Source organism: Beta vulgaris, chromosome 8, assembly GCF_026745355.1.
Source record: "Beta vulgaris subsp. vulgaris cultivar EL10 chromosome 8, EL10.2, whole genome shotgun sequence".
Classification (NCBI taxonomy): domain Eukaryota; kingdom Viridiplantae; phylum Streptophyta; class Magnoliopsida; order Caryophyllales; family Amaranthaceae; genus Beta; species Beta vulgaris.
Window position 1 is genome coordinate 4,995,444 of NC_079209.1, and position 16,223 is coordinate 5,011,666.

The 16,223-nt window shown below is 36.9% G+C and overlaps 1 protein-coding gene across 1 annotated transcript; it reads right to left on the reverse strand.

Annotated features, from left to right (window-relative positions):
* Positions 1-344: 344 nt before the first annotated feature.
* On the reverse strand, positions 345-2,279 carry LOC104900762 (polyphenol oxidase, chloroplastic). Its single transcript, XM_010688266.4, has one exon. It carries the CDS (start codon positions 2,241-2,243, stop codon positions 432-434), a length of 1,812 nt encoding a protein of 603 aa, XP_010686568.1. The 5' UTR covers positions 2,244-2,279; the 3' UTR covers positions 345-431.
* Between the last annotated feature and the right edge of the window lie 13,944 nt (positions 2,280-16,223).

The following is a 16,223-nucleotide window of genomic DNA, read 5'->3' on the forward strand; positions in this document are numbered from 1 at the left end:
CCCCTAGTATTTATAGCATAATATTGCATATTGCTTTCTTTGTATGTGTAATACCTATCTTTGGTAATAAAAGCAATAATTTAATTGCCAAGATAACGATTTGTGTGAGAAAAAAGATTTAGTTTCCTCCATTCTTTTCAACTTAATACATGGCCAAATGAAATTTTAACCATAATTGTCAATCATCACAAACGAAACATACATGATACATGCATCAAAATAGTTAATTAATTCATGCATCGCGGACTCTCTGCATATATAGACATATCAATCAGTCTTACCATTAAGTTAAACTTCACACAAACAATAAAAGACACCAACATCTTATTCCAGACACCAACATCTTATTCCAAAGTCAAAGCATAGAAATTATCACTCCAGAATTATACAATCATCATGTAACGGAATAACATCATACACGAGGTAATCAATTAAGAATCATACTCAATCTTGACATTCTTGATAACAACATTATCCTTTCCAGCTCTTGGCACCAAATTTACTGTAATACCATCATCATCATCAGCTCCCAACTCCTGAATTAATTCAGTCAAACCAACCCTAAAGGTGGTGGTCAACTTATGTTTATCTTCACCCTGCTTATGCCTATGAGGGACATTCACAAAACTCCCAGCATATTCAGCCTTCACTTGCATCTTCTTAGAAGGAACATCATCTTCATCGTTGATATAAACATCGAATTTCGCATACTTATCGTGCCTTAGGACATCAACCTCGATTACAAGCTCCTCTTCCTCGCGATCTTTCTCACTTTTGCTTCTTGATTTCTTTGGCCTCGCCACATTTGTTCGTATAGACTTGTTCAATGGCCTAGGAAACTTGACCGTCGTCGTTGTCTTAGATTCCATGGCATTAGCTGCTTGAGGGGTTGAAGATATGCTGCTAACCCTAGATGTTCTTAGAGGTTGAGCATTACGCCAAGGTAAGTCAACGTTTTGGTAGTTATACCCAAGTCTCGCAGTGTTTAAGCAATCTCTAACCCTGACTCTTACAGCTTGAGCATTTTCATCATAAAATATAAACGAGGCATCTAACCAATCAGTTTCAGTAAAATCTTGTCTATTACCCCCTAAGGTTTTCCAAATAGACCACATACGGTCTATATTGGCATGATGGGCGTAAAAAAGTGGGTCACGGGCAGCTGAGTAGAAGTTACCCATGTCCTCAAAATTGGGTTGATTACGGTCACCCGTCCAAACATGGACGGTCCCATGAGGTACGTTCTCAACCGATCCTCCTCCCGGGTTGGGACGAGTCCCGGCCCGATAAGGTTGCCCTAGGAAAAGCCTAGCAGTGCTGGAATTAGTCACCATTTGGCGATACATGAGTGTGAGGTTAGCCGAAATCATTTGTTGATTCGACAAATCATTGGCATCGGTGAGATCGTAGTTGAGATCTAACACTTTAGGAGGTTGGTGAGCTCGGTCTCGCACCGAATCATAGAGGGGGGAATTAGGGTCGGTATATAAAGCAGGCATTACCATGCCTGCCGGGGTATCCCAATTCCAAAAGGGTATGGCAAAAGTTGGGTCATTGATTAATGTGCCTAGTATCCTCTCGAAGAAATAGAGATACCACCTATGGAATGGATAGAACAACCAAGAATTATGGACTTGGAGGTCCAAATTTGGAAACCCTACAGGAGAGTAAGACCCATTACAATAAGCGCAATGCACATTGGCTTGTTGGGTGAAGCTACGTGGATCAGTAGAAGGGAGGGCTTTCATAAGGGAAATAGCTCTATTGAATTTTTGTCTATATTGGTCGTCTACCAAATGGGCTGGTGGGCGAACCCTTAATGTATTAGGAGTGGGTGGTAGAACGAAGTCCACAATGTTTGTGGCTCTAGGTGGGCAGCAATTTAGGCCTTGGGCGTTAGATGGTAAATCGGCGGCACCACATGCTGTAGGGTTAGGGGTTTGCACAGGGGCTGCTAACGAGGCAGGTCCGCCACCAAGTGTGGTGGCGGCTCCATATAGACCTCCTAGCCCAATGAGCATATTTCTTCTATCCAACATATTGTTGCTTCTTTCATGGTTTGTTTTGGGATTTTGGTCATCATTTTTGGCTACGTTGCATGAAATTTTTCGCGTAGGGCGGCGAGCTAGGCGTCTCGAAATGGAAAGTTGGGATGTTTTGGGGATTAGATGGGTGGATATCTCCGCGGCGGAGATGTTGGTATTGGTGCTTTTGGTTGTGGGAGAAAAATATAGAGAGGCCATACTTGCTATGCGATGGTAGCAGGATAACAACTTGTGACCTTCGATGGATTTTATAGTACAAGAGGGGAAATTTTTATGGGTTTTTAGTCAATGGATAAAATTAGATCAGTTATAACACGGAATCTTTGTTAAATATTGTAATAAATTAAGAAGATTGAAGCCAAACGCAACACCATTATGAAGAGAGATTAAAACATATACCAACTATGTTGATTAAGAAAATGCAAGCAGCTTCGAGTCACAATATTGTATTATATTGTGTTGCAGACGTCAGTTAAGAAGATGGTAATATGTTTTTTGAAGATGTTACGCAAGATGAGTCAATCTAGAGATATGTATTGCCTTAATAATTTTTCATATGATATTCGACGAAAGATTAAACTGTGATACAGGGAGAGGTAAACTAGCGTAATATTTCAACGTCACGGGCATGTGCCTAATTTAGTAATTTTAAGGATTAGGCAGAACTTTTTTTTAGTGTTAATATACTATAATTTGGAAAACTTTCAAAACTATCTGATCTTTTACATGAAGCCTTTTATTAATTTTTTTTTTTTTTCCAAATATCAACCTTTGTTAATGTAAATTACCAAACTCGGTAGACGACCAGTCACTGTAACTTGTAAGCGTTGCCACTTATAGCGTACATCGGTACATGCTTTCTTTAATTACCAAGTAACACTTAGCATTGGTAGGGTTATCAACTTATCATCACCTCCTGATCATCATCTCCCTTATAAACACCAAAAAATTAAATCATCTCCCTCATTCGGCTCCCCTCTACTAAGGTTAGTGTTAAGTTTATAGGAAGGAAAGCATAATAAGAGTTTACTATGTGTCTTGCATAATAAATAACAGAGTACATTATATATAGGAGTATAAAGAACTCCTCTTACTAGGTAATTATCTCTAAAAGATATCATATTCCTAATATTTACTAAATATATTATCATATTCCTAATAACAAATCCTAAATATATTATCATATCTTTAGGATACTGTAACATTCTTAATACCCTCCCGCAATCGTAACGGTAGTCACACGATCGTTACAATTGGAAAAATAAAAAAGCATTAAAATCAAGATCAAATAAATATATTGAACGGAAACACCCTTCTTTTTGAACCCACCAATTGCTTCTTGTTGATGAGAACGCCACTCTTTTCGAACTTACCAATTACTTTAACAAAACAGGAACGTCATTGTTTTCGTACCCGTAGTGTTTATGTTTTTCTTGAGCAAATGACGCTCACAATAAATTTTGACTTTTCTTGAGCAAAGTCGAGCTCTCTTCAAATGTTGGTTTTCTTGAGCAAAACCTCTCTCACAACACATTAAATCCCTGTCTCATGGCACAAGGAGAACCAAATTAAACCTTGTCTCATGGTAAGGAGGACCAAGTCCTGTCTCACGACACAGGGAGAGCCGAAAAAAAAAATTACAATCAGAGAAGAAAGAAAAAAAAACATGAAAAACAATGGATCGTTGAATATGTTATAAATTCATGCTGTCATGCATCTTCAGCAAATATCTTGGCATCTTCGAGAGGAAAAATTGTTTTGCACGCAATTATTTCATCCCACTAACATGAATTTAATACTTTTTTTTAAGACGATTATAAAAAGATCCAACCGGTAGGCATATGTATAACTTTCATCGCCTACCGGTAGGAATGCGAAAACGTTTTAAGGTCCTTCAAGGATCATAGGCTCAGATACGATGTTAAGTTTATAGGAGGGAGAGCATAATAAGAGTTTATTATATTGATGTGTCTTGCATAATAAATAATGAGTACATTATATATAGGAGTATAAAGGACTCCTCTGACTAGGTAACTATCTCTAAAAGATATCTTATTCCTAATACTTACTAGAGATGTTCTTCACATAATATTTTCCATGGATAATGATAAGTCATTTTTATATATAGTTTTTAGATGCATTTAGGTTGCATTTTAGAGCATTTAGTTTCATATTTAGGTTCATTGTTGCATTATATTCTTAAGTTATGATGCTTTTCTACTCCTATTCGGTATGTTTTATTGTTTTTGATGAATTTCAGGCATTGATAACGTATTTGGAGTATGATTAGCTAAGCTTGAGGATTAGGAGCACTTGGAAAGGAGTTACAATGCATAAGGATCGTGTGGATATGTCATAGTACGAGTTTGAGCAAAAACGAAGCGGAAAATCATTAGAAGAAATGTGAAAAAGAGTCACGTCTACTCTTCTGATCATAACATTTGATGTGATCCTTAGAATCGAGTAATTCCACCAGATTTGGAAACTAGACTTTAAGATCTTTCCAACGATGGGTGGCACGCCCCGAGGAGATTTATAGTCAAGGAGTTATGCCTTTCGGAAGATTGCACTGTTTCTGCTGGAATCTGCCACGCGTACACGCGGATCACTAATCCGCCTATTAATGATTTATTTAAGACTTTCCTTATCTTGTAAATTACTTTCCAAGTCATATTAGGTCATTGAATATATATTTAGATAGGTTTTCATTCTTTCCCCTCACCCCCTCTTACGTTATTTTCTTAGGTTTAGGTTTTAGTTTTCTCTCCTCTCTTTCTCTCTAGTTTTTAGTGTAAACCCTAGTTTTTATTCTTTTTCATTAATTCATGAGTTCTTTTAGTTTCTTTCATTGATTTCTTTAATTATGTTTTCTTTTATAGTTTTAGATTTCATTATTTATTCATGATAGAGTAGTTTCTTTTATCTAAGTTAAGTTGAACCCTAGTATGATTTAATTCATGATTGTTTCTTTAAATTCTCATATTAATTATTAATTGTTCTTGCTTAATTGATTGTGCATATGCCAATACTAGATTAGGGATAACTAGTATTGTTATGATTCCATTGTCTTGATCACAACGGGAGTTGGATTTTGACGGATTTGAGTATTTCAATTAAGGACATGAAGTTCTCCACGGGAGTAGGTAGAATGGATTGTTAGGAAGTTAAAGTGCCGTGTTTAATGTCTTTAATTTGCATGATTCCACGGGAGTAGGCTTGAATGCATATTAGAGAAGCCATAGATACCCGGGAGAGTTTTATGGTACTTTATAGGGTGTACTTTTCCTTGTGAACATTTAATTGATTAGTTTGGGGTAGAAATTATTTTGTATTACTACTTAACTGTAGAGTCTTTTATTTATATATTGATTAGTATAGTTGATTCGACGATCATTGATATTAACCTCCTTTAGTCTTACCATTATTTAAGGACTAATCATAGAACAACTTTCTCTCTGTGGGATCGACTCTGACTTACCCTACTACATAGTTAGGAGGATTAGTTAGGTTATTTATTTTTGTTAGGTGCGCGACACGCCTACCAAATTTTGGTTCTTTAATAGGGTGTACTTTTCCTTGTGAACATTTAATTTATTAGTTTGGGGTAGAAATTATTTTGTATTATTTCGTGCTAGTGGGGATACTTAACTGTAGAGGCTTTTATTTATATATTGATTAGTATAGTTAATTCGACCATTATTCTTGATATTAATCTCCTTTAGTCTTACCATTATTTAAGGACTAATCATAGAATAAATTTCTCTCTGTGGGATCGACTCTGACTTACCCTACTACATAGTTAGGAGTATTAGTTAGATTATTTATTTTTGTTAGGTGCGCGACACGCCTACCAAATAATAACATATCCTAAAGATATTATCATATTTTTAGGATACCATAATATTCCTAATAGGGAGAGCCATTCTTTTCAAACCTGCAAATATAACATTACAATGAGAACATCTCTTTTTCTCAAACTCGTCATATTTTGGTTTTTCCTGAGCAAAACCGTGCTCCAATCAAATATTGGTTTTTCAGAGCAAACCACACTCAAATCAATTAAAAACCTTGTGTCACGGCACAAGGAGAAGCAACATTCCTTGTCTCAAGGTACAAGAAGAACCAATAAACCCTGTCTCACGACATAGGGAGAGCCGAAAAACATCATATTTGCAGCGGAAGTAGATTGAAGAAAAGAAAAGAAAAATCTATAATTTTGACTAAAGGTTTATCCCTCCGGTTGGTTTAATTTTCTAACCCACCGGCAGGGGAATTTTTTTTTGTGAGTTAACATGGCTCTGATACCATGACAAATTTAGGGTAGATGGTTAATTGTGTGATTATCATATTATTCATCAATAGGTAGAGTATTTATACAAAATCTAAGGTAACATAAGATAAAAAACCATCTTCCTAAAATATATAGGACCATAATCATAGAATATTCACTAAAAAAATATCCTAACATAAGTATATTATTCTCTTAATAATATCAATATGGAAAATATATCATACATATATTTTTCGATACTGATGATATCTCATATCTCTAATAGTTAGGCCTTTGTGCATTTTTTTTTTATAAGGAGAACAAGCTTAGACTAACACCTTCGTCCGGGGGCCGGCCTAAAACATTCTTTCGGATGATAAGGGAGAAATTCATACAATAAGGAGGAAACTAATATAACAGGGAAGGGTAGTCATCATGCGCCTTCCTAGCCATGAAATCACAGCCTTGTTAGCTTCGCGAAAGCAGTGATGAAACTCGCACACTTGGAAGTATTGGAACCGTAGGGCATCCACACCTTCATCTTTAACAATGCTAGAATTCTCCCACGGAATACGCCAAGAATTGTTTATATAATTGATGACTCCTAAATTATCCTTGCCACAATGAGATGAGAGATGTTAAGGAAGAGGCTCCCTTGATGCCTTCACTAAGAGCCCAAGCCTCAACTTGAATAATAGAAATGTGAGACGCCAAAAACTTAGCACCATCTAGAAGAACTTCTCAAGCACTATTTCTAATCACAAAGCCTAAAGAGGCATTACCATTACTAAGTTTAGAACCATCAAAATTTAGCTTGCGAAAATTGGAAGGAGGGGGCGACGATGGAAAATGCTTTCATCATTAAAATCCACACTGTAACTACAGAACCAGATAAACCACCACATAAAAAAAAAACTTTTTGATTACTTCCAAAAAGAGCTCAGAATGACAATAATCTATCCAATACGAAAAGAAAACTGACTATAAAAATTAACCTCTTGAGGGAGTTTTGGCCAAGCACAATTTTCATGAAGACATTCAAAAACATCTAAAGTAAAGGGACATTCAAAACAAAGGTGAGAAAGAGATTCAGGAGCATTACTACATAAAACACATTGTTGAGGAAGAAAAACCTTACACTTTTCAAGTCTTTCTTTTGTAGGAAGACCATCATGACAAGCTTTCTACAAAAAAATTTTGATTTTGGGAGGAACATGAAGCTTCCAAAGCCAAGAAAATTCAACTTTTTCAAAATTCGGGTTATGAAGACCCTAAGCCAAAATGGACCATGACTTGATTGAATACTCCCCATCAGCTGCCAGACCCTACACAAGAGTATCAGGCTGATGATTAGAAGAAAGGAAAGAAGAAAAAATAATTGAATCTATATGGGGAAGGACAAGAGAAGCAATTTTCTCCCGATCCTAGAGCCCATAATCATCAATCACTTCACTCACTTACAAGTGCTCTGACTCATAAGTGGGAATAATAATTTTTATAAGGGGGTATTGAAAGATCCAATTATCATCCCAAAATTTGGTCTCTTTCCTGTCCCTTACTTGCAATCTCAATCCCTGCTCAAACAGGGGGTCTAAGAGACATAAGTTTTTTTCACTGTCAAGAGGCTACTGAAGAGACTTTATGAGATAGAATATCCTGACTTTTACTATACTTTTTCTTAACTAAATTTACCCATAGATTGTCTTTTTGTTTAACAATTTTCCAAAGAAGTTTCATTTGTAGAGCAATATTATTAAGAGATGCCTTCCGAATTCCTAAACCCCCATATTGCTGGTAAACAAATTTTATCCCAACCTATTAAATTAGTTGTTTAATTTAGATTATCTTTATTCGAAAAGAAATTCCTATAGGTTTTATCTAAACTAGAAAGGATTTGTTTGGGAAGATAAAAACTTTGCATCTGGTGATTGGCTTTAGTAGCCAAATTAGCTTGAATTAAATCCGTTCTACCAGCTTGCGAAAAGGAGTTGGCTTTCTATTTAGGGAGTTGATTAATAGCCATACTATACACTTTCCCAAAAGTTTCTTTAGTAATCCTTGCATCTATAATTGGACAGCCCAAATATTCCCATAAATTGGAAGTTTCACTCATGCCTAAAAGCGTAGCAAAATTAGCTTTAGCAAGATTTGAAACATTAGGAGAACATTGAAAAACAGATTTATGGGAATTGACTAGTTGACCTGACATTGAGCAATATTTATCCAAAATGCCCTTAATAGTGGAGCAACTATGATCTGTTGCCATGGCAAAGATCATTGTATCATATGCAAAAGTAAGAAATGGGATTCTCACTCAAGATTTACTAATAGAGACTCCAATAGATTTATCTTTTTGCAAATTTGCAAAGGAGAGTTGTCTAGCAAGCACCTTAGCACAAAGAATAAAAAGACACGGGGATAGAGGTTCACCTTGGCGGATGCCTCTCGAAGGAAAAATTATATCCCCTAGGACGTCATTAACTAGAATTGAGAAAGACGGAGTAGGAATATAGGTTTTAATCCACTCAATCCATTGAGGACAGAAACCCAACTTTCTAAGAGAGACTAAGAAAAGTGTGTGACGGTTTTTTATTGGGATATGTCCAATGATAGGTTCTTATTATTGAGAATTTTCAATGGTAGATTCAACTTTTTTTTCCCCCATTGTTAGGCCTCGTTTTTTCTAATTTTCCCAAATGTAACATTTATTAGGTTTGAACGCTAATTTCATGCGTAGTTTTAATACTTTCGTTAATTTTGGCCTAAACCCTATACTAACCATGATTTATGTAGGTCTAGAATTTATCTGACTAACAATAAATTTTTCCTCAAATTCTAATTTCACTCTCCCTCAAGCCTAACCTCCCGTTCGCATCATGAAATACGTTGTCTTGTAACTGTCATTCACTTTCCTTGTTCTTTTTTTATATAAAAAAAAAGATAGCCATGGCAAATTCATCTTCTTACTCCATCAATCACTATGTAATTTTTTTCCTTGGGTATGCATCATATATTTCAGAAGTCAAACAATAGCGAATCTTTCACTTTATTAGAAAAGCACATGAAGAGTATGCATACTACTAACAATATGCAATATACCAAGATATATCAGGATTCATCATAAAGATTAATATTGACTTACTCTTTAACCTAAATTAAGCATGGTAAGTAGGGTTAAACAAAATTTAACAGAGATATTAAAATTAAACATGAAATTAACGTTTAAGACTTATTAAGGGTGAATTAGGAAATTGAGGCTTAGTAATGGGAAGAAAAAGAAATTGAATCTACCATTGGAAATTCTCAAAATAAGATCCTACGAGTGAAATTTTTTTTTTTTTTTGCTAAATCAGTAATATATATATCATCAAACAAGAACGTACAACCAAGCTTTACAAAGGACAAGGCGAACCAACTAGGTTGGACCCCCTAAGAACCTAAGAACATACAACCAAACTAGTTACACACCTGCATTGACAGTGATCTTAACCATTCACTTGTCTTCCTAGTCAGTTTCCTAGGCCCTGAACTGTATACTCTAGTTATTACATTCTTTTGTATACTATGAACAACTCTATCTATGTGTATCACTTTTTGATGCCACCACACCTGGTTTCTGACCCACCAAATGTGGTAGATAACAGCTCCTATAGCAGCAGCCAGAATTTCCTTCTGTTCTTTTGTTTTCCACAATCATTTATCCATTGAACTATGCCATCCACCTCTGTAATCTGAGAGCCAATCTGTAACCATCTGTTAATTCTCCTCCACACTTCTTGGCTATAGCAGCATTGAAACATTAAGTGATCCTCAGTTTCATCCTCTTGTTCACAAATCAGACAGTTAGAGTTCTCACTAACTCCAAACCTGTACAATTTTTCAGTTGTTGTAGCCTTTTCTTCATTACAAGCCAAACAAAAATCTATACTTTGGACTGTCATTCTGTTCCAAACATATTTATCCCAATGAATCCTTGTATATTCCCCCACCAGATGCTTATACACCTCTTGAATTTTGTAGGAATTCATCTGCATAAGTTGAGCTTCAGTAATATCTCTTTTCAGCCTATCCTTCATCACTTCACACAATTTTTTCCAATACCAGCTGCTTGTTGTAGGAGGTTGATACTCCCACCAATTTCTATTTTTGATATATACTTCATTTATCCATTTTATCCACAAATTATCCTTCTTCACACCTATTGCCCACACATACTTTCCTATGGCTGCAGTTTTCCATTCTTGAACCTTATTAATTCCTAGCCCACCTGCTTGCTTTGGGGAACACACATTCTCCCAAGCCACATAACATGCTCTCCCACTATAGAACTCACTTGTCCACAAATAAGCTCTACACATCTTTTCTATCTCCTGTATGATCTTTTTAGGCAATACAAAGATTTGAGCCCAGTAGATGTGAATGCTCGTTAAAACTGAATTCACGAGTGAAAATTTTCCTTCTTTTATTTTATATAGTTTTAAAGTCTATATAAAAGCATTAAGTATATTTCAAAAAGCGGGATAGAATTTTGTTATACTAACCTTAATTTGACTTATTTTCACGAAAAACAAGTTATAATAATGTAAAAATGAAATCATGAATAATAATTTCATATTAGTTAAATTGAAGTTTAACAATTGCTATTACTACTATTTAAGAACATTGAAAATAGGGAAGTGTAGCATAAAAATAAAATGAAAAACTGAGATAGGATGAAGTTTATCTAAATTCAGATAAGTCAAGTTAGTGATCTATAATTAGAGATATATAAATGTATTTTATAACTACTATAAGGTCTAATCGTTTTAGATAAGTGAAGTTTAAGGTTGATAAGTTCAGAACAAGTTATGTATGTTGAGTTCAGGACTGATAACTCAAGTGAAAAGAACACTATATGAATTGATAATGTAGGAAAATATGTCAAATACTCAATACTGGTATTCAATAGCTCATTGTGTGACTTATTTCATTTTCAACCCGACTTGATCTCAACCTACCAAAAAATGTTAGCTCGACCTGGTCTCAAGAGTACCAAACCCGAATTCAACCAATCTAAAGATAAGATAAATTTCGTACTTTTGAACTCCAAAACTACTTTTGAAATATATACTTAATGGAATTTTGCTATGTTAAGTATGTTCAAAAATATATAAGAAATTGTAAAGGTCATATTTCAATAATTAATACTCCCTACAACCTCCGTCTCATATTATATAGTGCTTATTTCGGTTTTATAATACCACAAAATGTAATCCTTGTTTCCTTTTTTTATTCTACACCTTTTCATGATTTTCCTAGAAAAATCGTGCCACCATTATGCATTTGCTTGGAAATAGTTTTTTGCTTTAGGTATTCAATTCAAGGGTTGAATTAGTCATGCATTTAATGCTCTTTCACCACTTATTGTCATTCTCTCTCCTAAAATCAGCTTTTCCCCCATAAAATTAATTTTCACTACGCAAATACAATTTACTTTCCTCTTAGATTTTATTGACATGAATTCCCGTGCAAATATAGAATCAGGCACTATGATATGCGAGGAGGGAGTAGTAGTATATTTGTTATGAAGTAGTCATTGGTAATTATATCCTACTCCCTCTGTCCCAAGATATAGTTACCATTTCCATTTTGGGTGTCCCAAACTATAGTTCTCATTTCTATATTTATTTTCACATTTTTCCGTAATTTGTTTAGAAAAACCGTGTCCCATTATTTATTAGCTTCTTGAATTTTATTTTTTCCTTTTTTTTATTCAACCAAAATGTTACAATTAATGCTCTTTCACCAATTAATTTCCATTCTCTCTCCTAAAATCATCTTTTCCCATACAATATTTATTTAAATAAACAAAAAATCTTTAATATCCCTCTTATATTCTACTTGCATAAGTAACCATGGAAAAAAGGAAATAGGAACTATATTTTGGGACGGATGGAGTAATACCTTAACAACGATTAACTTAATGTATAACTAGATCCCTTATCTATATAGATTATGATTATTAATTATCCTACTATGAAATCGAATAGAGAACCTGTTTCATAACATAACGCGACCGAAACTTACCCCGATCCAAGATTGTCTCGGTTCCGATGACATGTATAAAATCAAAGGCCGGCCTATAATATATAAGTATAAGATTAAATTAAGGGTTTTTTCACCAGGTACCCCTATGGTTTTTCAAAATTCATTAGGTACCCCTAATTTTTTTTAATGGACCAGGTACCCTTATTATTTAAGTAAAATGCACGAAATGCCCTTAATGACTAACTGTGTCAAGTTTCCGTTAGTCATTAAGGTTAATTAACCCCTCTAACCCTAATTTAACCTTAATTAACTAACTAAACCCTAACCTAACCCCATAACTTGAAACCCTAATAACCCCACAACCACCACCCAACCCACCCCCACCCTCACCCCACCCACCCCACCCCACCCCTACCCCCACCCCACCCCCAACCCCGGCAGCATCCCCCCTCCCCTAGCAGCAACCACCACCACCACCTCCCTACGCGGTAGACCGAACCACCACTACCTCCCTGCATTGTAGACTGAACCACCACCACCTCCCTAAGCTATAGATCGAACCACCACCACCTACCCTCTAAAACTGATTTCTAAAATCGATTTCGAAAGTCATTTTTGAAATCATTTTCAAAAATCATTTTCGAATTTCGAAATCATTTTCGAAAACCATTTTCGAAAACCTTTTGCGAAAACCATTTTCGAAAACCAATTTTGAAATCATTTTTGAAAACCATTTTCGAAATCGTTTTCGAAATCATTTTCGAAAACATTTTCGAAATCAGTTTTTGAAATAAAAAAAATCAATGAAGAAGAAGGAGAGAGAAAACGAAATGAAGAATAAGGAGGGGGATTTGACAGGGGGTGGGGGATGGGGGAGCTACGGGAGAGGGGAGTTGCGGCTATGGGGGTGGTGGGAAGGTGGGGTGAGGGGAGGGCGGTTGCGGTTGCGGGTTGGGGAGGGCAGGGTGACTTCGGGGGTGGGGGAAGGGTAGAGGGGGCAGTGGTGGTAGGGTTTAGGCTGGGGGTGAGGTGTTAGATTAGGAGTTAGGTTAGGATTAGGGTTAGATTTAGAGGGTTTAATTTGGGTTAGAGGGGTTAATTAACCTTAATGACTAACGGAAACTTGACGCCGTTAGTCATTGAGGGCATTTGGTGCATTTTATTGAAACAGTAAGGGCACCTGGTGCATTTTCTTTAAATTAGGGGTACCCCATGAATTTTGAAAAACCACAAGGGTACCTGGTGAACTTCTCTCTCACCAGCCTCCCTCTCCCTCTTTCACCCCTCACATATCCATCCCTCTCAAATACCTTTCGCCATCAACCGTCGCCAATAATCTGGGCTACAACTTGCGATCTGTAAGTCCTATTGACTATCAATCTAGAAATAATAGCAAACAAATATAGAATATCAAATAAGAAAGCAAGGAAAGAACACCAGAAACTTTTTACGTGGAAACCCAAGAACTGGGAGAAAAACCACGAATCTGCACTAGGAATCGATGAATGTTTGATGGAGATTACAAAAGCACTCAAGAGCTCTCTCTAAAGCTTTCTCTCTCTCAAACTATGTGTTTAAAGATGATGAATAATGATAACTAGGGTTTATATTTATACCCACATTATTATTAATAAAAAAACGAGTAAAACCGAGTAGATAAACCACACGGCTTTGACTCCCGAAATCCCGCGGCCGCGCTCGAAATCCCGCGGGCTGGCAGGACGCTTCAACTATTCAGCAGCTCTCGTCGCTGCGGGCGCGGGCTTCGATCCTGCGGGCAACCAGTAGGACAGCAGCCTAGCTGCGTCACTCTCTCGCCAACCTGCGGTCGCAGGCCTCCAAGTGCGGGCACCTCGCCCATCCTCGAGCATCTCTCGAGCATCTCTCGAGCCACTCCGAGCCACTTCGAGCCACCACATTCCACGCAACCTTTCTCCACTATATACCCAACAATCTCCCACTTGGAGATAGGTGTAAGTGGAAAAAAAAAACTCCATACCTTCATCATCTACTCATTCATCTCAACTCCTAGTTCGCCATCTTCGTCAACAATCAACGAAGACCAACTAAGGTCCTGCACAACCTTAGCTTGTCACAACTCACACTCTTAGTGAGCATATCTGCTGGATTCTTAGCACCCAACACTTTCTCCAGACTCAACTCATTCTCCTCCACTAAACTCCTGATATAGTGAAAACGCCTTCGAATGTGTTTAGTCCTACAATGATACATGGGATTCTTAGCCAAATGCACTGCACTTTGACTATCACTATAAAGTATCACCTTATCCTGTTTAATGCCCATCTCCTCAAGAAAACCAATCAACCATACCATCTCCTTACCTGCCTCCGACATAGCCACTACTCAGACTCTGTAGTAGACAAAGAGATACACTTCTGTAACTTAGACATCCAACTCACTGCAGTACCTCCTACAGTAGAGACATATCCTGAAGTGCTTTTGCTTGTATCGATATCTCCACTGAGATCAGCATCAACATAACCCTCTAGCTTTACTCCCTTCTGCCAGAAACAAAGCCCCATACTTGAAGTACCCTTCAAATACCTTAGTAACCACTTTACAGCCTCCCAATGTTTCTCACCTGGATTTGAAACAAACCTACTAACAACTCCCACTGCAAAAGCAATGTCAGGTCGTGTGCACACCATGGCATACATCAAGCTTCCAACAGCTGAAGCATAGGGAACAGTGGCCATCCGCTCCTTTTCCGCTTCTGTAGTTGGTGAATGCTCCCTTGTCAATTTGAGATCACTTGGAAGTGGTGAATTTCTTGGTTTAGCATCACCTACATTAAACCTCTTCAGCACCTTAAGAATATAATCCTCCTGAGACAACTTCAACATGCCAGTAGACTTGTCCCTGAAAATCTTCATGCCTAAGATTTGTGTAGATTCACCTAAGTCCTTCATCTCAAATACTTGTGACAGTTTTCCTTTCACTCCATTTATCACATCCATACTAGTACCAGCAATCAGCATATCATCAACATACAGAAGTAAATAAACATAGTCATTTTCATACCTCTGAAAGTAACAACAATGATCACTATCAGCTCTCTTGAACCCACTGCTACACATGAATGTGTCAAACTTTATGTACCACTGCCTAGGAGCCTGCTTCAGTCCATATAAGCTCCTCTTGAGCTTGCACACCAAGTTCTCCTTCCCTTGAACTTGAAAACCATCTGGTTGCTTCATGTAAATCTCCTCCTCTAGATCACCATGTAGAAACGCAGTCTTTACATCCATCTGTTCTAAGAACAAATTTTCAGCAGCAACAATAGCCAACAAGATACGAATAGTGGTTAACTTCACAACAGGAGCAAATATTTCATTATAATCTATACCCTCCTTTTGTAGGAACCCCTTTACTACTAGTCTCGCCTTATACCTGACACTTCCATCAGGCTCTTTCTTCAGTCTGAAGATCCACTTGTTGCTAAGTGCTCTCATACCTTTAGGTAATGCAGACAACTCCCATGTCTGATTCTTTTCCAGGGATTTCATCTCATCTTTCATGGCTAACTCCCACTTAGATGAATCTGTCGAATTTGTTGCTTCCTTGTATGATTCTGGTTCATCTGCATCAGTTAGTAACAAATAATACATAGAAGGTGAATATCGAACAGGTGTTTTGGACACCCTTGCGGATTTTCTCAAGTCAACTTGAGAGACAATTCTTCCTGTACTAGAACTGGAGCCTCTTGGTTGTATGACAATTGTATCCTCTGTACTACCAGGCTGTGAGATATCTGACTCCTCAGAATTAGACCCTGCAGGAGTGTGAACTTCATCTCTATGTTGCTCACCCAATTCTGGAACAATGACATCCCTAACATCAACGTCACCTATCTCCACAAT